Below are 24,698 nucleotides of genomic sequence, written 5' to 3'. Positions count from 1 at the left end.
TTCAGATTTCTGGCTTCAGGATTTAGTTGTCAATATTTACGAGAGGTTTTTCTAACAAGGAAAGGAAATTTGAAAACATGAACTACAAACAGGTCATCTCTATTATATACAAGAAGTCGGTGGCTGAGATTAGTTTTACTTGCTACTGATCTATTACATCAATATCCGCACCAAAATTCAACATGTAAAATGTGTCTTGCAACTTGACATGTTTCAAGACATCATTCAGATAGCTGGGAAAAACAAACAGCAATATCACAAGGACATTACCAATCAACATACCAGCTTGAGTAGCATCAGCATTTTTCGTCTGCCTTTTCAAGGCCTCGTAGCTTTGATCCAGATTAACATCAGGCTGGACATTGCGTAGCCTGGCACTTGTTCTAGTAACTGTTCCAAGCTGCACAACTGGGGTTGAAGGGAAAATAGATCCCCCTAAATCATCTGGTATTTGTACAGGACCCCCTTGAGCAGCAATCTTGTCACAGTATGTGACAAGCGCAGGATCCATCTGTGACAACATTCCATGCACCTGTAAAATATTATGAGAAGGGATTCATCAAATGATGCTTCAGGTGATGGGACAAAATGAGAGGGAAAATCAGGGAAAACCAAAAGGCTTGGAAACTTACTGCATCCCGAAGCTCATATCCTCAAGACAAATGCTGGCACCATCAGTGCACTTTTATGCTGGGGAATGGGAGGAACTCCCCACAGTTTTATCTATTGTGAGGAGCGAGACATTTGAAGTGACAACAGGGATGAGCCTGAGTTTTTCTGAGGAGGATTTCATGGATGGATGTAGTAGCCAAGATGGCAGCATCATTGGTAAGGAGACTTCCTCAAGACGATCAAGGAAGCTTTTAGGGAGCCGGGCATGGGAAAGGGCTAGTGAGACCGGTCATGGAGAAGGGGGTTATGATGTTATTCTGATGACAGATATCCCACACTCTGTGTCTTCTTTGAAGAAGCTATACACTCTCATTAAAAAGGTTAGTTTATTGGTTTCTCTTTGTTCGATTCATTGCTTTGTTTTGTGAAAGAAATTATTGTATTGTTTTAATTCGTAACTAAGGTGACTGGGATATATATGGTAGATATATGGTAAGTTTGTAGTAGTGAGCATGATAAAATAGAGGATAACATCTTTATTAGATAATAAGCCTATGGGAATTGAAAGATGACGTCATCCTCATTTTGGAAAAAATTATCTTGAATCTATGGAATAAAAAGGTAGTTGAATGAAGTACTGTACTAGTTTGTTTTATTTGTCATGACCGTGACAACCTTAGCAGTGAAACAATAAACAGATTACTAATAATGTTTGCTATCTCATTATGCCAGAGTATCTTGCACCTAGGGCTGCAAATAAGCCAAGCTGAGCTGAGCTTTGATGTGTTTGAGCTTAGCTCATCTAATTTTAATAAGGCCTATTGCACCCGACATCACGACGGCTTTAAAAATTACAATATTTAGAAAAGGAACAGATATATGACATTCTATTCTTTGATGGAGAGGAAAATGTCTTGTTTAAGGAGTCGCCACCTAGTATTATAGTCACTCGGAACTTTTACTGGTCAACATAGATTCTATGGTTCGGGACTGGTTATGTAAAAGGGAAGATATTATCACCCCTTAAACATCCTGCCTGAGGCAGGCTGCATTGTTAGTTTCATCTTAAATTGCTAAATGTTTATTAGTTTATGCTACGATAATTTGCTTATAATATTCCTGACTCTGGCGCCAATGAATATTCAACTACGAATATTTTCAACTCTGGCGTTAGTAAATATTACGTAGTTATAAAACAAAATAAATTTAAATCCATATTTTTATATTCCTGACTCTGGCGTCAGTGAATAAACAAATAAAATAAATTTATTTTTACACATGCACAATCTTTTTATTTTTCTAGTTAAATAAAATAAAATACAATGAAAGAATAATATAAATTTAAACCGGTATTTTTATTCCTGACTCTGGCGTCAATGAATAAACCAATAAATTTATATTGTCTTTATTCATACATACATATTTTTTTTATTTTTACTTTTTTATTTTTTTTTATTTATTTTGGACTGAGTCTTGCCCTATCGCATACGGGTTGGGCTGGAACTAACCAGCCGAAACCCGGTTACTAGCATAAGCTGGTAACCCGTTTTCCTTTTTGCTTTCATTTTTTTTTACCTGTAGGCGTGCATGAACTGCTCACGCACGCCTGCTACAAAAACATGGTAATTAAAATGCAAACCGAAGCTTACCTGTTGCTGCACTTGAAGATGAAGATGACGGTGATGGAGGGCTGGCCAGCTGAAACATTTTCTTCTCCTCTGTTTTGTCTTCATTCTTCCCCTGGTCTTCTTCCCGTGCTCTCCTTGTCTCTACTGCGCTCATCCATTTTCCTTCTCACTCTTCTAGTTTTCTTTTCATTTTAATCATCCCTTTTTGCTCCCTTCCTTTCATGGTTTCTTCATGGGAAGGACACTACAGGGGAGTTCGAAAGAGACCATAGGGTCGCTATGCTGCAGAAATACGTGACCCATGGAAGAAAACACGGGTATGGCTAGGCACATTTGATACACCTGAAGAAGCTGCTCTCGCTTATGATGGTGCAACTCGTTCTCTTCGTGGAGCTAAGGCGAAGACTAACTTCCCATCACCACCTTCCACTTCTAGTCTCTCTCTCGACCTCAAGCTTCCTTCCGAGCCTCACCACCACCACCTTCGTTGGAGTTCAAGTACTCATGTCGGGTCCCACAGGTTTGGTGGTCTTGGTGAGTTCTTGCAGACTAGAGTGGTTTTTAAAGAAATGAACTTCAATGCTACTGAGGCTGCAGCAGCTTCTAGGCCAGTAGTGAAGATAGAGGGTCCTGGTGTTGGTGCTGTAGCTGGAGCTCTTCTGCTGCTGCTGGCTGGAAGAGGCGCGCCTTGTTGGTTGCTGATGCATGCTCACAATGCATGGAGGGGCTGAGATGAAGGATGATGGTTAATGGGGAGAGTGAGAGCGGGGAGGATGAAAAAGGAAAAGGCCGAGGAGGGGGAAGGTATGGCTGGTTTCAGACCAGGGAAGAACAGAGGAAAAAGCCAGGGGAGGGGGCAACAACGGCTAGTCTAGGATTCTGCCATACCCCCTCTTTTTTTTGTAAATGTCTTTTTTCGTAGGGTTTCGGGTAATAGCCTTCTTTTAGGGTTTCTCTCTCTTTTTTAGGGTTTCTCTCTCTAATTTCCTCCTCCTCTTTTGCATAGACTGGGATCAGTATTTATAGTGCAAGAGTCTCATCGCTTGTAGGAAGTAAAGTCTCAATCAAACTCATTCTTTTTTTTGAAGTTCGAATTAGAATCGAATTCGAAAGCAGACAACTATCATTATCTTGAAGGTAAGATAAGCATTATTTTGAAGGTAAGGATTATCTTGAAAGTAAGGATTATCTCAAAGATAAGAATAGCATGGTAAAAGCACATTATAGTCCTTAATTTTCACGCAAGTTGACAAATCACACTTTTCATCGAAATAAGTCTCTGATCTTTTAATTTTACATTTTAAACCCTGTAAAAATTAAATTAAAAGCCAATGGGCCAAAATTGGGTTACAACAGTTGCCCCCTCTTCACAATGCTTACAGTGCAAATGCATTAGAAAATTTATTTTCTTTTGACTTTGTATAGTAAGTTTTGTAAAGAAGAATAATTGTGAAAACTCTTCCTCTTTTCCCTTTTTTTTTCTCTTTTTTTATTATTTTTTTGTGTAATTGTTTTGGGCATCCTGCGTGATGATAAAAGAAACGCGAAGAATTTCGCGAGTGGTCTAATTGTTCTAGGCAACCTGCCCGATAAAGGATAAAACGTGAAAAGGGTTTCGCGAGTGGACTAATTGTTCCAGGCGACTTGCCCGATGATTGAAAAAATACGAGGATTTTTTCAGGATGGTCACATTGTAATGGGTTACCTGCTCAGTTGGTCACATTGTAATGGGTTACCTGCCTAGTGGAAAAATACGAGGATTTTTCAGGATGGTACATTATAATGAATTACCGGCCCAATTGGTCACATTGTAATGGGTTACCTGCCCAGTATAGGATGGTATATTGTAATGGGTTACCTGCCCATTGAAAAAATACGAGGATTTTTCAGGATAGTACATTGTAATGGGTTACCAGCCCAGATGGTCACATTGTAATGGGTTACCTGCCTAGTAGAAAAATACGAGGATTTTTCAGGATGGTATATTGTAATGGGTTACCAGCCTAATTGATCACATTGTAATGGGTTACCTGCCCAGTGGAAAAATACAAGGATTTTTCATGTGGTACATTGTAATGGATTACTAGCCCAGTGGAAAAATACGAGGATTTTTCAGGATGATACATTGTAATGGATTACTAGCCCAGTGGAAAAATACAAGGATTTTTCAGGATGGTACATTGTAATGGGTTACCTGCCCAGATGATCACATTGTAATGGGTTACCTGCCCAGTGGGAAAATACGATGATTTTTCATGATGGTACATTGTAATGGGTTACCAGCCCAGATGGTCACATTGTAATGGGTTACCTGCCCAGTGGAAAAATATGAGGATTTTTCAGGATGATACATTGTAATGGGTTACCGGCCCAGATGGTCACATTGTAATAGGTTACCTGCCTAGTTGATCACACTGTAATGAGTTACCTGCCTAGTTGAAAAATACGAGGATTTTTTTTTTAATAAGACATGATAGGGCTCGAAAATAGGCTTGCATAAGCTCAACTCTATCATATAGCAAGCTTTGAAAATAGGCTTGCATAAGCTCATTATATCTTAACAAATGAGTTCGAGCCGAGCCCTTGGTGAGCTGAGCTTTGAGTGACTCTAATGGCTTGGCTCATTTGCAGCAGTACTTGCACATGAATGCAGGATGGGAAAATCAGATTTTCTGTGTTGCTGAGCTCATTTGATACCTGAATGTTATTTTATGCCCCGTTCTTGTACGTAGAAACTAACCTTTCATATAATCTCTAGCCATATGAACTTGTGAATTTGATTCTCCATTTGTATTGTGTTAAATAATATTTATGTTGTCTTATTTATTAAGGGTAGAATAGTACTTTCAGTTTAACCTATATATACTTTATTTGTATTTAGGTTAAGTTAATGCATTCATAATAAACAGATTATTCAGAATACTAGCCTCCGTTTCGTGTTTGATCTCAATTAGTTTAACATGGTATCAGAGCTGGTTTTATGGAACGAGGCTTAATCCCAAATACAGCTTCGCGGATCCAACAATTTTTTTTTGGAGTGATATTTTGTCTTCCGCTTCTGCAAAATTAGGTATTTCGACAGTTTCTGCAATTATTTTGGTATTTCGTCTTCCCTTCAGCATCTGCAATTTGGTATTTGCGTTCAGTTTTTGCAAATTTGTTTTGTGTTTTGGAGTAATCGTATAATTTCGAGAAGAGATTTGTTTAGTTTCTGCAATTTAGTATTTTGTTTCCGCTGCTTTTGCATTGTGGTTATTTTTGATTGCTGATTATGGCTACTAAAAGAGATGATTCACTTCAGTCTGTGAGTGTGAGGTTAGAAGGGAAGAATTATTCGTATTGGAGTTATGTGATGAGAAATTTCCTTAAGGGTAAGAAGATGTGGGGGTATGTTAGTGAGACTTATATGATACCTAAGAATGTTGAGGAGGGAGATGTTGTTTTGATAGATACATGGGAAGCAAATAATGCAAAGATCATTACTTGGATCAATAATTCTGTTGAGCATTCGATAGGTATGCAATTGGCGAAGTATGAGACAACAAAAGAGGTTTAGGATCATCTGTAAAGGTTATTCACACAATCAAATTTTGCAAAACAGTTTCAATTAAAGAATGACATACGAGCTCTTCATTAGAAGAATATGAGTATCCAAGAGTTTTATTCTACTATGATAGATCTTTAGGATCAATTGGCTCTTACAGAATCGGCAGAATTAAAGGCATGTGGTGCCTATATTGAGCGTAGAGAGCAGCAACGATTGGTACAGTTTTTAACAGCACTTCATAGTGATTTCGAAGGACTTAGAGGTTCAATTCTGCATCGTTCTCCACTGCTTTGTATTGACTCTGTTGTTAGTGAGTTATTGGCTGAAGAAATACGTCTTCAGTCTTATTCTGAAAAGGGAATTCTTTCTGCTTTAAATCCTTCAGTATTAGCAGTGCCTTCTAAGCCATTCTCTAATCATCAGAATAAGCCTTACATAAGGGTTGGCTTCGATGAGTGCAATTTCTGTAAGCAGAAAGGTCATTTGAAGGCTTAGTATCCTAAGTTGAGACAGCAGAATCAAGCTTGAAAGTCTGACAATCAGTCACAATCTAATGCTCATAGACCACCTCAGGGTTATAAACCACAACACCACAATACTGCAGCAGTAGCTTCCCCAGGTTCTATTACTGATCCTAATAATTTGGCTGAGCAATTTCAGAAGTTTCTCTCGTTTCAGCCACAAGCAATGTCCGCTTCTTCTTCCATAGGTCAGTTGCCTCATAGTTCCTCAGGTATGTCACATTCTGAATGGGTCTTGGATTCTGGTGCTTCCCATCATATGTCTCCAGATTCCTCATCTTTTACCTCTGTATCCCCTTTGTCCTCCATTCCTGTTATGACTGCTGATGGCATTCAAATGCCCTTAGCAGGTGTTGGTTCTGTTGTCACACCTCACATGTCTCTCCCTAATGTTTATCTTATTCCACAACTCAAATTGAATCTTGCGTATGTTGGTCAAATATGTGATTCTGGTGATTATTTAGTCATGTTTTCTGGTTCCTTTTGTTGTATACAGGATCTGCAGTCTCAGAAGCTGATTGGGACAGGCCGTAGGGAGAATGGACTATATATTTTGGATGAGTTAAAAGTGCCAGTTGCTGCTGCTGCCGCTGCTACTACTACCGTTGATTTGTCTTCCTTTCGTTTGAGTATTTCATCTTCTAGTTTTTATTTATGGCATTCCCGCCTAGGTCATGTTTCGTCTTCTCGTTTGAGATTTTTGGCATCCACAGGAGCTTTAGGAAATTTGAAAACTTGTGACATTTCTGATTGTAGTGGATGTAAATTGACAAAATTTTCCGCCTTACCTTTTAATCGAAGTATTTCTGTTTCTTCTTCACCATTTGATTTCATTCATTCTGATGTATGGGGACCTTCTCATGTTGCCACAAAAGGAGGGTCTCGATATTATGTCTCTTTTATTGATGATCATACTCGTTATTGTTGGGTTTATTTAATGAAACATCGTTATGAATTCTTTGAAATATATGCAGCTTTTCGAGCTCTTATCAAAACTCAATATTCTACTATGATCAAATGCTTTAGGTGTGATTTGGGTGGGGAATACACTTCTAATAAATTTTTCCAATTGCTTGCCCTAGATGGAACCATCCACCAAACTTCATGTACAGATACTCCTGAGCAAAATGGTGTTGCTGAAAGAAAACATAGGCACATTGTCGAAACTGCTCGTTCTCTCTTGTTGTCTGCTTTTGTTCCTAGTGAGTTTTGGGGAGAAGCTGTTCTTACTACTGTAAGCTTGATTAATACAATTCCATCTTCTCATAGTTCGGGTCTATCTCCTTTTGAAAAGTTATATGGGTATGTCCCTGATTGTTTGATTAGTACTTAAAAGTGCATGTTTATCAAGGTTTTATATCATCATTTTGCACTTGAAGTATCAATAACTCCTTAACTAAAGCATGTTTTATAATAACAAGTTTGATATTATAAGATACCTTTATTTATGGTAAATGCTCATTTTAAATGCAGGCCTATCACATAAATAAAAGGATTGATTGATGAGTTTAAGTATTGAAAGTGAAAGGACAAAGAGATGGCCAAACTTAGAAAAGAGATGCCGATGCAGTCCAAACCGGAACATTGCTCGGTAATTGGATCATATCTGGAGCTCTAGATCTCGGATTTAGATCCATTTTATATGTATGGAAAGGTAAGACAAAGGCCTACAACTTTCATGCTGAGCCCAAGATTTAAAAAGGCCGTTTTGAAGTCCAAACTGAAGGAACAACGAAGAAGTCCGAAGCTGTCCTGCAGCCCAGACACTATTTAGTGTTCAGCCCATATCTTGAGTTCTAGAAGTCCAAATGACCTCATCTTTTTTTTTGTTGGAAAGCTGAGACAATTTCCTAGAACATTCCTGAGGATTCTGGGCAAATTATGATGTTAGCAATGACGTCTTGTTCAGACAAGAAGATAAGGATTGTCACCAAGTCAAGATGTGGCCACCCACTCATCAATTAATTAACAAATCAATAGTTCCAAATTTTGGCCTATAAAAGGAGGCACTTACCATGTATTGAGGCATCTTGGTTTCCAGATCAAGATCATGCTCTTGCTTTCTCTCTTTGTATTGCTTATGTTTTGCTTTCACTAATTTCAAGTTTATGCACTTCATTTCCTTTCCTTTACTTAGTTAACTTCTTTCTCATTTATGTTCTTATCTTATTCATCTATGTTTCTTTCTTTCATTATGTTTAGCTAAGTTAATTATGTCAAGGTGAAAAGGGTACACTAATGGTGTAAGACTGAGTATAATATAAACTTAACATGGACCTTAACGTTGGATACTAACATGTTTTATATTTGTTATCTTGTTCACTTTTAATACTTTGCTTGTTAAATGGTTAATCTAGATTTATGTTGTATAACACTTGGTACAACAAATACTTGGTACTTTCATAGCCCATACTGTATGGCATAACCGACACCTGAGCTATGAAAGGAACTTGATTTATTGTTAACATAAGTTATAATCATGAATGTCTGCCAACATTTACAAGTATTAGCTTTATTCGAATAAGATAACTAATGTAATCATGTTAACAATATATAATCTGATTGGAACCTCCTTTATGTGTGGTTTCCAATTGAGTAATAAGAGTTTATACTATACTTGTTTGAAGTACCATTAGTGGATCCTTTAACCTTGACATTTATTTTTATCGTTGTTTAATCCTTACATTAATCTTTCAACTCAAAGTTCTTATTAATTTCTTCCTTCTCTTCTTTATTATTGTTGTTGTTTTTATTATTATTATTATTATTATCTGTTCATAAACTCAGTATATAGGCTGGAAACGTGTGACCCGATCTTTTAGATCATTCTCAGGTATAACAATGCCACGTACTGAGTATTATTATTATTATTACTATTACTAGTACTACTATTGTTATTATTATCGTTATTATTGTTATTGTTGCGTTGTTATTTATAATTTATACAATTAACCTCTCTGTGGTTCGACCCCGGTCTTGCCGGGTTATTTATTACTTCGACACTCCTGCACTTGGGAGAAGACATCAAGCTTTTGGTCGTGTCAAGTTTTTGGCGCCGTTGCCGGGGAGGTAAATTCTTGTATAAATTATAATATTTAATTTATTTTCTCTTTTCACTTTTCATTTTATCTAACTTTTGTTTTCTTTGTTTTGTTTTGTTTCTTTTTCTTCTATTTTCTTTTCTTCCTTTTATTCTCTTTTTACACGTGCATGAGAGTTTGATCACGTACATTAAGTGGTCGACTTTGTAGGGTATCCTCATCATTTTCAGAAAATATGGCCGAAGAAGATAATCAATCGCTTCATAATGAGAATAATGAGAATAACCGTATGAGAACACTTAAAGACCACATGAATCCCACAAGAACAAGTGCACCCTTATGCATAGTTTTCCCTCCTGATGCATCTCATTTTAATTTTAAGCCAGGCATTATTCAACTTTTACCTTCTTTTCATGGCTTAGACCTAGAAAATCCATACTTGCATTTAAGGGAATTTGAGGAGGTTTGTAATACCTATAATGACTCAAATTGTAGCATGAATACCATTCGATTAAAGCTTTTTCCTTTTTCATTAAAAGATAAAGCTAAAACATGGCTACAAAATTTGAGACCAGGATCCATTCGTGCTTGGGATGAAATGCAACAACAATTTTTAAAGAAGTTTTTTCCGTCTCACAGAACAAACTCTTTCAAAAGACAAATCATCACTTTCACTCAAAAACCAGGAGAAACATTTTACCAATGTTGGGATAGGTATCGAGATTTGATTAATACTTGCCCTCATCATGGTTTTGAAACATGGAGATTGGTTTCACATTTTTATGAAGGTTTAACACCTAGAGATAGGCAAATGGTTGAATTGATGTGCAATGGAACTTTTGAAGATAAAGACCCTAATGAAGCAATGGAGTACCTAGACTTGCTAGCCGAAAATGCTCAAAATTGGGACACCACAGGTACTTATGAGGCACCAAGTAAAACTCAACCTCATACATCTAGTGGAGGTATGCACAAACTTAGGGAAGATCATGACCTCCAAGCCAAGTTTGCATCTTTAGCTAGAAAAGTCGAAGCACTTGAATTGAAAAAGAGTGGTCAATTAAAATCTATTCAAGACATTGCGTGTCAAATCTGTGAAACCAATGAACATTCAACAAATGATTGTCCAACTTTGCCTTCTTTTAAGGAATGCCTCCATGAACAAGCCCATGCTTTAAACAGTTTTCAAAGACCCAACCATAACCCATACTCACAAACGTACAACCTTGGTTGGAGAAATCACCCAAATTTCAGTTGGAAGAGTGATCGAAACAATGCATAAACTTCACAGCCACCGTTTCAAGCACACCATAATTTTCAAAATTCTCATGGATATGCACCTCCTTATGCTCCACCTCCTAGAAGAAATTTTGAGGAAACATTGCATGCATTCATTGAAAAGCAGGAGACAATCAACACTCAACTTGCTCAAAGCATGACAGATTTTAAAGATGCTTTTGCAAAATTAACATCTGCTCTCAGTTTCCAAGAGAAAGGTAAGTTTCCATCTTAACCACAACAAAATCCAAAGGGGCAATACAATGCAAATGCAAGTGGTTCCGGAAGCCAACACATGGATCAAGTCAAATCAGTCATCACTCTTCGTAGTGGTAAGGTTATTGAAAAACCCATACTTGAACCTTGTGAGAAAGATGATGAGTCTATCTTTGAGGGTAAGGAAGGGGTTGGACCTGAACATTGCAAAGAAAAGACTGATTCCCCGCCAGCACTTCCATTTCCTCATGCCATGACCAAAAAAAGGAAAGTCAATCACAACTCTGAAATCTTTGAAACTTTCAAACAGGTAAGGATCAATATACCTTTGTTGGATGCTATTAAACAGGTTCCTTCCTATGCTAAATTTTTGAAAGATTTGTGCATCGTGAAGAGAAAACTGAATGTGAAAAAGAAAGCCTTTTTAGCCGAACAAGTAAGTGCCATTCTTCAGAACAATAATGCTTTGAAATATAAAGACCCTGGTTGTCCTACAATTTCTTGCTTTATTGGAGAACATAAAATTGAAAGAGCCTTACTTGATCTTGGAGCTAGTGTGAATTTACTTCCATATTCAGTCTTTCAAAGTCTCAATCTAGGTGAGTTAAAACCAACCTCTGTAACTCTTTTACTTGCCAATAGATTTGTAAAAGTGCCTAGAGGAATAGTTGAGGATGTGTTAGTACAAGTTGATAAATTCATTTATCCTGTGGATTTTGTTGTCTTGGATACACAACCTGTTGAAGCATGTAATTCAATTCCTGTCATTTTAGGACGTCCATTTCTTGCCACTTCTAATGCATTGATTAATTGTAGGAATGGACTGATAAAGCTATCATTTGGAAATATGACATTGGAGATGAATATTTTCAACATTTACAAGCAACCTAGAGATGATAATGATTTACAGGAAGTGGACTTTATTGAAAAATTAGTTCATGATCAATTTCAAACCACTTCTAATGAAACTGAGATTGATGAATCTGATGATTTGCAAATGGTCTACTTTCAGGAATCAAATGCATGCAATTGGAGACCACAAATTGAAGAATTGCCACCACGATCAATTGAGCCCATACCTTCAAGTGTTCAACCACCAAAACCTGAATTGAAGCCGTTACCATTTAATCTCAAATACTTATTTTTGAGAGAAAATGAAACTTTTCCGGTAATAATCTCTTCCAAACTTAATGCACATCAAGAAGGTAAGTTATTATAGATTTTGAAAATGCACAAAAATGCATTAGGATGGACCATATCTGACATAAAAGGAATTAGCCCTTTGATTTGCACACACATGATTTATTTGGAGGAAAATGCTAAACCCTCTAGAGAAATGCAACGAAGGCTTAATCCTAATATGAAAGAAGTAGTGAAAAATGAAGTCATTAAGCTTCTAGATAATGGAATCATTTATCCTATTTCTGACAGCAAATGGGTAAGTCCTACCCAAGTTGTACCCAAAAAGTCTGGAGTCACTGTGATAACAAATGAGAAAAATGAGTTAATTCCAACTAGGACTGTTACTGGTTGGCGCATGTGCATTGACTATAGGAAACTTAATTCAATGACTAGAAAAGATCATTTCCCTTTACCTTTCATGGACCAAATCCTAGAAAGAGTTGCAGGTCATGAATTTTATTGTTTCCTAGATGGCTATTCAGGTTACAATCAAATTGAAATTGCATTGGAAGATCAAGAGAAGACTACTTTCACATGTCTATTTGGTACTTTTGCATATCAAAGGATGCCTTTTGGATTATGTAATGCACCAGCCACGTTTCAAAGATGCATGCTTAGCATATTCAGTGATATAGTTGAACGTTTTCTTGAAATTTTTATGGATGATTTTTCTGTTTTTGGTGATTCATTTGATGATTGTTTGACTAACTTAGAAAAGGTTTTGAGCAGGTGTGAAGAGAAGAATCTTGTATTGAATTGGGAAAAATGTCACTTTATGGTAACAAACGGCATTGTACTTGGTCACATTGTTTCATCGAAAGGAATTGAGGTTGACAAATCTAAAATCGAGTTAATTGCCAACTTACCAACACCAAAATCTGTTAAAGATGTTAGATCATTCTTAGGACATGCTGGTTTTTACAGAAGGTTCATCAAAGATTTTAGTGTAATATCTAAGCCCTTGAGTAACCTTCTAACAAAGGATAATATTTTTGAATGGACTGAACATTTTGAAGAAGCCTTTGTTAAACTTAAAAACTTGCTTACTTCTGCTCCTGTCATTCAACCTCCTGACTGGTCATTACCTTTTGAAATAATGTGTGACGCTAGTGATTATGTCGTGGGTGCTGTCTTGGGACAAAGAAAAGATAAGAAACCTTATGTGATTTACTATGCAAGTAAAACTTTAAATAGTGCTCAAATGAATTACACCACCACTGAAAAAGAATTACTTGCAGTAGTATTTGCTTGTGATAAATTCAAATCTTATCTTGTTGGCTCACCTGTTGTTGTTTTTAGTGATCATGCAGCATTGAAATATCTTCTTTCTAAGAAAGATTCTAAGGCTAGATTGGTGCGGTGGATTTTGTTACTTCAAGAATTTGATATCACAATCAAAGACAAGAAAGGCACCAAAAATGTTGTTGCAGATCATTTGTCAAGATTGACAACATATTCGAAATCTGACATCACACCAATCGATGACTACTTTCCCGATGAATCTTTTTTTTCCGTTTCTACGATGCCTTGGTTTGCTAATATTGTTAATTTTCTTGTTTCAGGACAATTGCCAGCTCATTGGAGTACCCAAGACAAAAGAAAGTTCTTGAACGAAGTGAAGAACTTTTATTGGGATGACCCTTATTTATTCAAATATTGTCCTGATCAAATATTTTGAAGATGCATTCCTGACAATGAGGTAAGTAGTGTCATTAAATTTTGTCATTCTGAGGCATGTGGGGGTCATTTCTCATCAAGAAAAACAACTGCAAAAATCTTACAAAGTGGATTTTATTGGCCCACCATGTTCAAAGACTCACATGCATTCTGCAAGACTTGTGAAAATTGTCAAAAGTTGGGATCTATTTCAAAACGTCACATGATGCCTTTAAATCCTATTCTTTTCATTGAGATCTTTGACTGTTGGGGTATAGATTTCATGGGTCCATTTCCTCCATCATTTGGTTTTGTGTACATATTAGTCGCAGTAGATTATGTTTCAAAATGGATAAAGGCAATTCCAAGTCGAAACAATGATCACAAAACAGTGATAAAGTTTTTGAAAGACAATATTTTGAGTCAATTTGGAATTCCTCGAGCCATAATAAGTGATGGTGGAACACATTTCTACAACAAGCCATTTGCTTCTTTAATGAAGAAATATGGAATCACACACAAAGTTGCCACCCCTTATCACCCTCAGACAAGTGGACAAGTAGAGCTTGCTAATAGGGAGATCAAACAAATCTTGGAGAAAACGGTGAACCCTAATCGGAAAGACTGGTCTTTAAGAATTAATGATGCACTTTGGGCTTATCGAACTGCATATAAAACATCATTAGGTATGTCACCTTATAGACTAGTCTATGAAAAACCTTGTCACTTGCCTGTGGAAATTGAACATAAAGCTTATTGGGTTATTAAAGCTTTCAATTCAAACATTGATGATGCTAGTCAGCCGCGAAAATTGCAAATAAATGAGCTTGAGGAAATTAGAAATGATGCATATGACAATTCAAGAATTCATAAAGCAAAAATCAAAGAGTTTCATGACAAGAAAATACTGAGAAAAACATTCAATGTTGGTCAAAAAGTCTTGCTTTATAATTCTCGACTCCATTTATTTCCTGGAAAACTAAGATCAAGATGGAGCAGTCCTTTTATTGTGAAACATGTGTATCCATATGGGGCCTGTGATATCGAGAATCCAAAGAATGACAATGTTTTCAAGGTAAATGGGCATCGGTTGAAAGTTTATTTTGACAATTTTTCAGTTGAAAATGACTCTACTGAATTGAGTGATCCTGTATATAAAGATTGAAGCTTTTTCTCACATTGTTTTGTGTTTGTTTTGGTGTATCTTTTGTTTTGCTAGTTTCTCTCACCCCGGTCAAATGGCGGATAACGGTACTCCGTGACTCTTAAGTCAGTTCTTTCAGTTTCCCATGATAACTGATATCTATGTATATAATTGTGCAATTCTCTGCACTTTCTTCTTTCTTTGAATCTCCCATCCAATTCTCATTTGAAAATGGACACCACTCTTAAAAAATTGAAAAAGTATTTTCCCGCTCTGCCTCAGAATGCGATTACAAAAATTTACCGTGCTAGGTGTGAAAGATTGAGGTTGTTAATGAACCATGAAATTCCTGAAGATATTCGTTGGCTGATTGAAGCAAAGGTCTGATTATCAAGTGAGTCCTCTAATTCTTTCATTTCACACATGCCTGGAACAGGTAAAAGCACTTTTGCAAAGAAACGTCGTGCAAAACGACTGAAAGTCTGTCACAGATGTGCTAGATGGACTTGTAATGCGACATGTCGTTCTTTAGGAATGGTTTCTGTAAACCGTGAAGATAAAATACAATTCATTAAGGATGGCCTGAGTAAGAGGTCTTTAGATAATCTTTTATTGACCCTTGAGACGCATCCTAGTGGAGATGTGCATCGTGTAATTTGTCACACCCCCACAAAAAATTTTTATAAGGCGCGACATCGGTTGGCGATTTTCGTTGTGTTCTAATGATTTGGTTCTTTGGAGTCGCCACATAGTATTTGGTCACTAGGAACCCTAACTGGTCTTTCAGAGATTCTAAGGCAAGGGACTGGTTGCGTAAAGGGAAGGTACTAGCACCCCTAGTACGCCCTACCTAAGGTAAGCTGCTTGGTGTTTGGTTTACTCTATAGTCTATGTTGTTGGTGTCTTCTGAACCCGTCAATTTATCTTGGATAGAAACCTAAGGAGATTCCATGTGCTTTGAAAGTTCATTTTTTCTTTAGTATTTCAGGAGTTGGCAACTCGTAAATCGCCAGGAAAAGGGAAAAGAAAAAAAAATAAAAATTCACAACTCTTAAAAAACGATTTTATACTTTCACGACTCGTAAACCGTGGAGTAAAAAAATAAAAAAAAATAAAAAAATAAAATTTGAAATGTCCTCGATTATAACCAAAGCTTCTTTCAAACATGTGTGCCGATTTATTACTCCCAATAATATTTTGGATGTTCATCCTTTTAAAGATTTCTTTATCCAAACATTAGCGGTGAATAATAACTACAATTTCTCCTCTCAAAATAAGATTTTTATAGTTTTTGGAATATTGGCCAATACCCTTTGGAGTTTTACAAACATGTTGTAAAATCCACAAATGCAAGAAAATAATTTGTGTTTAAAGAAATCTATGCGAAAACACACACCTTCAAAGCTTCCAATATTTTTTTATATATAAAAAGAAAATTCAAAACATGTTAGAGTAGTGGCCGTATGCAACAAGCAAGAAAAACATTTATTTTTTTTGTTGACGAAAACGGGTGTTTTTAAACACTGAAATTATATCCCCATAATATAAAAAAAAATCAATGTATATAAAAAACAAAATATATATATATATATATATATATATATATATATATATATATATATAATATATATATGAAAAGCAAACAACAATATATTTTTTAGACTTCTCGGAATTTTTTTTTATTTTTTTTTATTAAAAATATATATATATATATACACACACACACACACATAATATAATAATTTACTATAATATTAATATAATATTAATATATTAAGTGGGCTGGGCCGGCCCAACTAACTGGGCCGGAACCAGCCCCAAAAATCGTTGGGCCGACCCCGGCCCAACAACACCCTACCTTGGTCTGGGCCGGACCGGCCCAAACCGCTGGGTTGGGCCAGAATCCCTCTGGCCCATACACATCCCGAGGCCAGACCCTGTCTGGCCCAACAGTAAAAAACGAATGAACGGGGGGGGGGAATTATTCCCCCCCCCGCCTCCTGCATGTAGAAACGATTCTGCATGCAGGGGGCAAGAATTTAAACAAGATTAACAAAAAATGTGCAGGGGAGGAGGCGTACCTGGCGCGGCGGAGACGATGGCTAGCTGGCGGTGCTGCGGTGGAGGCGGTGGCAGTGACCTAACTCACGTCGGCTCCTCACGGCGAATTCCAAGTGGTCCGGCGACGTCCTCTCGGTTCGTTTGCTTGGTTTCAGTTTTCTCACTTCCTTCCCGGTTTCAAACCTTCCCTTTGCTTTCGGTTTTCTTGGGTCTCTCCTCTGTTATGGTGTTTCTCTCTCTTCCTCTCTCTCTCACTGTCTCGGTTTTTCTTTCTTTTTCGGGTCCCCCTCTCCGTTCCTCTTCCTTTTTTTTTGTTTCTTCTTTATTTATAGGGATATCGGGGCGTGACCGCGTGGGGAGCGAGGCGTGCTGGTCGGTCGGTCGGCAGGCGCCGCTGCTAAGGAGCTGCTCTCGGTTTCGGTGGCGCGGCGGGTGGTCGGCCAGTGGCTTCGGTTTCGGGGGTCCCAAGGCGTGGAGCGTCTGGCCATGGCACGTGAGGAGAGAGGCGGGGACAAAAACCCCGGTTTTCCTCTTCTCTGCTACGCCTGCGGGGGGGGGGAAGAAGAAGAGAAACAGTGCCGTTCAAAAGGGCACCGTTTGGTTTTTTTTTTTTTTTTAAACGCATGAAACGACGTTGTTTTGGAGAAAACGCGCCGTTTCATTTAAAAGTGGCGCCAGAAACGCGCCAACATTCACATCAGTCCCCCAATTATTTTTGTTCCTTTCAATTGCGTCCCTGCCAATTTCGGTCTTATCCGCCTAGTTGGCCGCCTTTTCCACTTTGGTCCTTGGCCTCTGATTTATGCAATTTAGCCCTCAATTGATCAATAAACTTCCAATTTCTTCAATTAGGCCCCTCAATCAATTCCAAACAGCCCCCTTATCTTTGCGCCTTTTCCAAATTGGTCCCTGGTTTCGGATTTTCACAATTAAACCCCTAATTGGCCATTAAACTTCAATATTTATGCAATTAAGCCCCTGATTTGACTTAATAAAATCCTAAAAATTATAATTTGGCCCCAGAACTTAAATTTCTTCAATTTAAAGCCCAAATTGACTTAAAAATCAATTTTCTTGCAATCAAATCCCCTATAAATCCAATTAAAAAAATCAATTAAACCCATAAACATCCAAATTTGGGCTTCTCTCCTCAAAATTCAAAATTCCTTCTCAATAGGGTTCTCATCCTTCAAGAATATATTGTCAAAAATCCAATCTTTGTATCTTTATACTCCTTGACCAATTTTCTGACCATTTTCCAAGCGCTTCTGCCTCCTGTTATTTTTCTAACCTTCTTTGGCTATTTATTTTATTTTTTTTGCGGGGACCCAAAAATGGTTTACAACATAATTCATGATTTATGGCCACAATTCCATAAAGAACATGATCGACTTAGTCTTAGGAATCTGACTAAAAAAGACCCTGTTTGCTAGTTTTTAAGAAAACTGGATGGGAAGCCTGTCCCCGACCCATAGAGGGCGTTTAAGCCGTTCTTGGACGTAAAACCAAGGGAAGATGTGAGCCACAATCACAACTACCTGTACATACATGCTTTGTCAAAATAAATTAATAAAGAGAGAGAGTGTGAGACTACAGCTGGCCTACATGTAGGTGGTATAATTGCATTTTCACTTTTTCATTTATAAATTCTTCTCTTCCTTCCCTTCATTTCTACTCATCCCATACATTCATCAAATATAGAAGTGTGTAGAAATGGCAGGTTCCTCAAGTCATCACATAAGAAATATTTGTGTTTTCGGTGGATCCAGCCCTGGGAAAGAAAAAGAGTTTTTAGAATCAGCAAATCATCTTGGTCAAGTACTAGTTAAGAGAAAGATTCATTTAGTGTATGGGGGAGGCAGCCTTGGGTTAATGGGAGGTGTTTCAATGGCTGAATTTTTAGGAGGCAGTCAAGTTTTGGGGGTTGTCCCCAAAGCTTTAGCAAATGAGGACATCATTGGAAAAACAATTGGAGAGGAACTACAGGTCCCAACAATGTCTGACCGACTGAATACCATGTTTAACCATGCTGATGCCTTCATTGCCTTACCAGGTGGTCTGGGCACATTGGAAGAGATCTTTCATATTTTATCTTGGGCCCAACTGCACATTCACCATAAACCTATAGGTTTGTTAAATGTTAATGGTTTTATGATAAGTTGCTGTCTTTCCTTGATCAAGCTGTGGAACAGGAATTTCTAACATCTTCAGCACGACAAATCATAATCTCTGCTGCTACTGCTGAACAATTGATTGACCAACTACAATCTTTCATCCCTGTCATTGATCCTTGCATGAGTCGCCTAGATTGGTCAGCTAAGGAAAGCCGTAAAAAGCTTAGATTAGATTTGAGCCTTCATCTGTGAAACCTTGTGTCTTTTGTGTTATTAATAGCATATTATTTTGTTTTGTTACTTCTTATATTTGTTTAAGTGTGTTTCAGGTTTGTCATTGTTTGCTGTTTCAGGTGATGTCTTCTATACTCTATCTTTCTACCTTAGGACATTGAGGACAATGTCTCGTTTTGGTTGGGGGGAGAGGGTAATAGTTTAAAAAAAAAAAAAAAAACTAACCAACTAACTGTTGTTGTTTTTAAAAAACCATTTGGCAAAACTGTTATTACTAGGATGGCAGAGTAAAGAGGAATTATTCTTGAGACGCATCATAGTAAAAATTTTCTAATGGTTATTTGCAATATTCATAACAAGGCCTATTAGAATACTTCTTGAAATATTCAGGTTTACAAACTCTCGCATTGTTATCACTGGATTCTGCTCATATACTCATTTAACAAGTATTATTAAACCTTCATTTTCACACACACACTTTAACATATGATTGTGGGTTGCACATTGGATTATTACATTATTTATGTTCTTTTGTTAAATGTAACAACTAAGGAAAAGGGATAGTATATAACTTTCAAAAAAAAAAATGATAATATTGATGATAATAAAAACGTAGATAAGTTTGGTTTCGTAGCTTCCCTAACCTAACCTAAGCAATTAAGCCCGAAAGGGTGTTTTAACACCTAATACCCTAAAGTCAACTGACTTGGGAGCTATTGGCCCAAAGCTTGTTACATGTTTTAAGGAGAAAAGCTTAAGGGAATCAAACATTGCACTATCTACGTATCAGTATCTACAACCCGAGTTGTTAAGCTCGTAGGGGTGTCTCAACACCTAATGCCCTAAGACCAACTGGTCTGGGAGTCATTAGCCTAAAACTCGTTACATGGGTTAAAGATACATTATGTTGTATGTGTATATAAAATAAAAATAAAAAAAAATAAAAAAAAAGAAGAAAAAAAAAAGTAATAATAATAATAATCCCAACCCAAGGAAGTTCACCTTAAACATTTGAACATAATATTGTTTTCTTCCAACAAAAGCCTCATCATCTATGTTTTCATATATTGAGCACATAAAAAGAAGGTTTATTAATATCTTGTTTAAGAAAGTATGAAGCAGTAATATAAATTTAATGAGAGTTTGTTTATCTGGATAGATTATGTGTGGTTTCCAATTGAGTAATAAGAGTTTATACTATACTTGTTTGAAGTACCATTAGTGGATCCTCTAACCTTGACATTTATTTTTATCGTTGTTTAATCCTTACATTAATCTTTCAACTCAAAGTTCTTATTAATTTCTTCCTTCTCTTCTTTATTATTTTTGTTTTTATTATTATTATTATTATTATTATTATTATTATTATCTGTTCATAAACTCAGTATATAGGCTGGAAACCTGTGACCCGATCTTTTAGATTATTCTCAGGTATAACAACGCCACGTACTGAGTATTATTATTATTATTACTATTACTAGTACTACTATTGTTATTATTATCGTTATTATTGTTATTGTTGCGTTGTTATTTATAATTTATACAATTAACCTCTCTGTGGTTCGACCCCGGTCTTGCCGGGTTATTTATTACTTTGACACTCCTGCACTTGGGAGAAGACATCAAGCTTTTGGTCGTGTCATTATTCCTCATTTAGAGTCTTTGGTTGTACTTGTTTCGTTCTTCGTCCTCATGTAGAATGAAATAAGCTATCCTCTCGATCCGCTATTTGTGTCTTTTTGGGCTATGGTGAAGGTAAAAAGGGTTATCGTTGTTTTGATCCAATAACTCATAAACTTTATGTGTCTCGTCATGTTGTCTTCCTTGAGCATATACCTTTCTTTTCTATTCCATCCACTACTCATAGCCTGAGTAAATCTGATCTTATTAGTATAAATCCATTTTCTGAGGATTCTGGTGATGATAGCTCTCCCCATGTTCGATCAATTTGTACTCATAACTCTGCAGGTATTGGTACTTTACTCTCTGGCACACCTGAAGCTCCATTCTCATCTACAGCCCCTCAAGCTTCATCTGAGATTGTGGATCCACCTCCACATCAGTCCATCCGTATTCGTAAGTCACAAAACTACCAGATTTTGCTTATTCTTGTTATTCTTCATCATTTACTTCCTTTTTAGCCTCTATTCATTGTCTTGTTGAGCACTCTTCCTATAAAGAGGCAATTCTTGATCCGTTTTGACAGCAAGCTATGGATGAGGAACTTTCTGCTTTGCATAAGACAGATACTTGGGATCTGGTTCCTCTACCTCCTGGTAAGAGTGTTGTTGGTTGTCGTTGGGTGTATAAGATCAAGACTAATTCTGATGGGTCTATTGAGCGATATAAAGCTAGGTTGGTTGCCAAAGGATACTCTCAACAGTATGGTATGGACTATGAGGAGACATTTGCTCCGGTTGCAAAAATGATTACTATTCGTACTCTTATTGTTGTAGCTTCGATTCGTCAATGACATATTTCTCAACTTGATGTTAAAAATGCCTTCTTGAATGGAGATCTTCAAGAAGAAGTTTATATGGCACCCCCTCCTGGTATTTCACATGACTTTGGATATGTTTGTAAGCTTAAGAAAGCATTATATGGTCTCAAACAAGCACCCCGTGCTTGGTTTGAGAAATTCTCTATTGTGATCTCGTCACTTGGCTTTGTTTCTAATAGTCATGATTCTGCTCTTTTTATTAAGTGCACTGATGCAGGTCGTATCATTTTGTCTTTATATGTTGATGACATGATTATTACTGGTGATGACATTGATGGTATTTCAGTTTTGAAGACAGAATTGGCTAGACGATTTGAGATGAAGGATTTGGGTTATCTTAGATATTTCTTGGGTATTGAGGTAGCATACTCACCTAGAGGTTACCTTCTTTCTCAGTCGAAATATGTTGCAGATATTCTTGAGCGGGCTAGACTTACTGATAACAAGACTGTGGATACTCCTATTGAGGTTAACGCAAGGTACTCTTCTTCTGATGGTTTACCTTTGATAGATCCTACTTTATACCGCACTATTGTTGGGAGTTTGGTATATCTCACCATTACTCGTCCAGATATTGCATATGCTGTTCATGTTGTTAGTCAGTTTGTTACTTCTCCTACTACTGTTCACTAGGCAGCTGTTCTTCGTAATTTGCGATATCTTCGGGGTATAGTTTTTCAAAGTCTTTTACTTTCATCCACCTCTTCCTTGGAGTTGTGTGCATACTCTGATGCTGATCATGGTAGTGATCCCACAGATCGCAAGTCTGTTACCGGGTTTTGTATCTTTTTAGGTGATTCTTTTATTTCTTGAAAGAGCAAGAAACAATCTATTGTTTCTTAATCATCCACCGAAGCAGAATATCGTGCCATGACATCTACTACCAAAGAGATTATTTGGTTACGTTGGTTATTGCTGATATAGGAGTTTCCTTTTCCCATCCTACTCCTATGTATTGTGACAACTAGAGTTCTATTCAGATTGCTCACAACTCAGTTTTTCATGAGCGGACTAAGCACATTGAAATCGATTGTCATCTTACTCGTCATCATCTTAAGCATGGAACCATTACTTTGCCTTTTGTTCCTTCTTCATTGCAGATTGCAGATTTCTTTACCAAGGCGCATTCCATATCTCGTTTTCGTTTTCTAGTTGGCAAACTCTCGATGTTTGTAGTTGTCGCATCGTGAGTTTGAGGGGAGATGTTAAATAATATTTATGTTGTTTTATTTATTAAGCGTAGAATAGTACTTTCAGTTTAACCTATATATACTTTATTTGTATTTAGGTTAAGTCAATGCATTCATAATAAACAGATTTATTCAGAATACTAGCCTCCGTTTTGTGTTTGATCTCAATTAGTTTAACATTGAACATGTGCTAGTTGATTGGTGTTATTGATAAGAAGAAGTTTGCTTGCTAGACAGTTGCATTTGTAAATATGGCATAACTAATTTGATCTTAAGAGCCACACAAATGATACCTTTTTCAGTACCTGATTAAACTAAATTTATATGCACGTTCCATGTTGAAAGAGGATAAAGTATCAAGTCCCATTTTGCAATACTTGAACTAAAAAAACTGAGAGGCTAATGGTGTTAGCGTTTATTCTTATTATAGATCCATTTTTAACTCCTGTTTTGCTTGACCAGTGTTTGAGGCCTCCATATGGCGTATTATACCTGGCAACAAAGAGAAATTATGTTGGTTTCAGTAATGGAGCACGACAGCTAAGAAGCCTGGTGGACGAGGAAGGCATTTTCGGAGCGCATTTAGTTAAGGAGATGACTGATAGAGATATCTGGAAGTTCTTTCTCAAGTGAACATAAAGTTCAGAACTCAACAGAAGTACCCGCTAACTGATCACATATTTTCAGATTATATTTCTTCTAATATCCTATTTGTATATCTCAGATCACAATTGTCATCATTTTTTTCTTTCATGAAAACGGAATCAGTGTTTAAAAGTTTTGCTAGTGTGCAATTCCTTGCCTGTGCCTTCTGTAACCCCTCTCCTCCTCCTCCTCCTCCTTGTCTTTCCCCTTTTGCTTATTTTCTTTACATTTTGCTTGTATAAAAAAATATTCAGCAAATCTAAGATTCAAATTAATGATGTTATATAATGCTATTAATTTTTGTATAATGTTCTTGGCTTTCAATTCTATTTACAGAAATGCTTAAACGTGTTGTAAATGGTCAATGTAATTCCATGTATCCATAGGCGTGAGGCCCAAAAATTGAACTACAATGAGCAGTGGCAGGAATCTTCCCATCAAAGCTCGTAATGTTTGAACTCTGAATCAGTCTTCTCACACGGTAGTCAATGATAGAATTTGTGAACACCAATTTTCTCCCTCGGTATCGTGTCAAACTCTTGACGTGCACTGGAGGCAACAAAACGAATTTTGGTTATTTGTCCTGAGGGTTGCAGCTTGGTCGAAGATGCCAGTCTAGGTCCCATGAAACACAGCCATTGACTTGCCTAGGTTGCCATGTCCCCCCGCAATAACCCTCTAGAATACCTCGTGAAGGTTGCTCAAACATGGAAAGTTACACGAGCACCAATTCGGGAGCTCTAAATCGCAGCTGATTCTGGAATAGAATCAAATATAGCATGCAAATAGGATCATACCAGCTCCCAACCCCTCAAAACTTTCACAAGGAGTAGCAGGCACATCCATGCTCAAATACCTGGACCACTGACCAAAAAGAAAGAAAGCAAAAAAACACATGTTGGACAGTTGGAGAACAAGCACTCCTCCATGTCGCAAAATGATCTCTTTCAATGAAGTATATAGTAGCCCTCGATGCTCCTGTTTGCATGCTTCCACAGAGAGTCGCATCGTTGTGCTGGTAAAGAAGGATGTGACTTCACAGAAATCACCTCCTTAATATATCACTTTCTGCTTCGATTTTCTGATAATCTTCTCCACACCATATCCCCACAAGGCAACAAGGCTAAGG

General features: G+C 37.1%; 1 protein-coding gene and 1 long non-coding RNA gene across 2 annotated transcripts; one reads left to right on the top strand and one right to left on the bottom strand.

The window, feature by feature from the left end:
- Nucleotides 1-111: 111 nt before the first annotated feature.
- On the bottom strand, nucleotides 112-649 carry LOC140954754 (ATPase family AAA domain-containing protein At1g05910-like). Its single transcript, XM_073405488.1, has 2 exons — nucleotides 633-649; nucleotides 112-532 (listed from the first exon to the last, which is right to left on the bottom strand). Exon 2 carries the CDS (start codon nucleotides 521-523, stop codon nucleotides 143-145), a length of 381 nt encoding a protein of 126 aa, XP_073261589.1. The 5' UTR covers nucleotides 524-532; nucleotides 633-649; the 3' UTR covers nucleotides 112-142.
- Nucleotides 650-741: 92 nt separating this feature from the next.
- Nucleotides 742-23,733, top strand: LOC140954913 (uncharacterized). The gene is made up of 2 exons (XR_012168559.1): nucleotides 742-992; nucleotides 23,387-23,733. It is a non-coding gene; the product is annotated as an uncharacterized lncRNA (long non-coding RNA).
- The last annotated feature ends 965 nt before the right edge of the window (nucleotides 23,734-24,698 follow it).

The sequence above is a fragment of the Populus alba genome, chromosome 17, assembly GCF_005239225.2.
Source record: "Populus alba chromosome 17, ASM523922v2, whole genome shotgun sequence".
NCBI lineage: Eukaryota > Viridiplantae > Streptophyta > Magnoliopsida > Malpighiales > Salicaceae > Populus > Populus alba.
The sequence above is the reverse complement of the archived record's forward strand: the minus strand, read 5'-3'. Positions and strand labels throughout refer to the sequence as shown.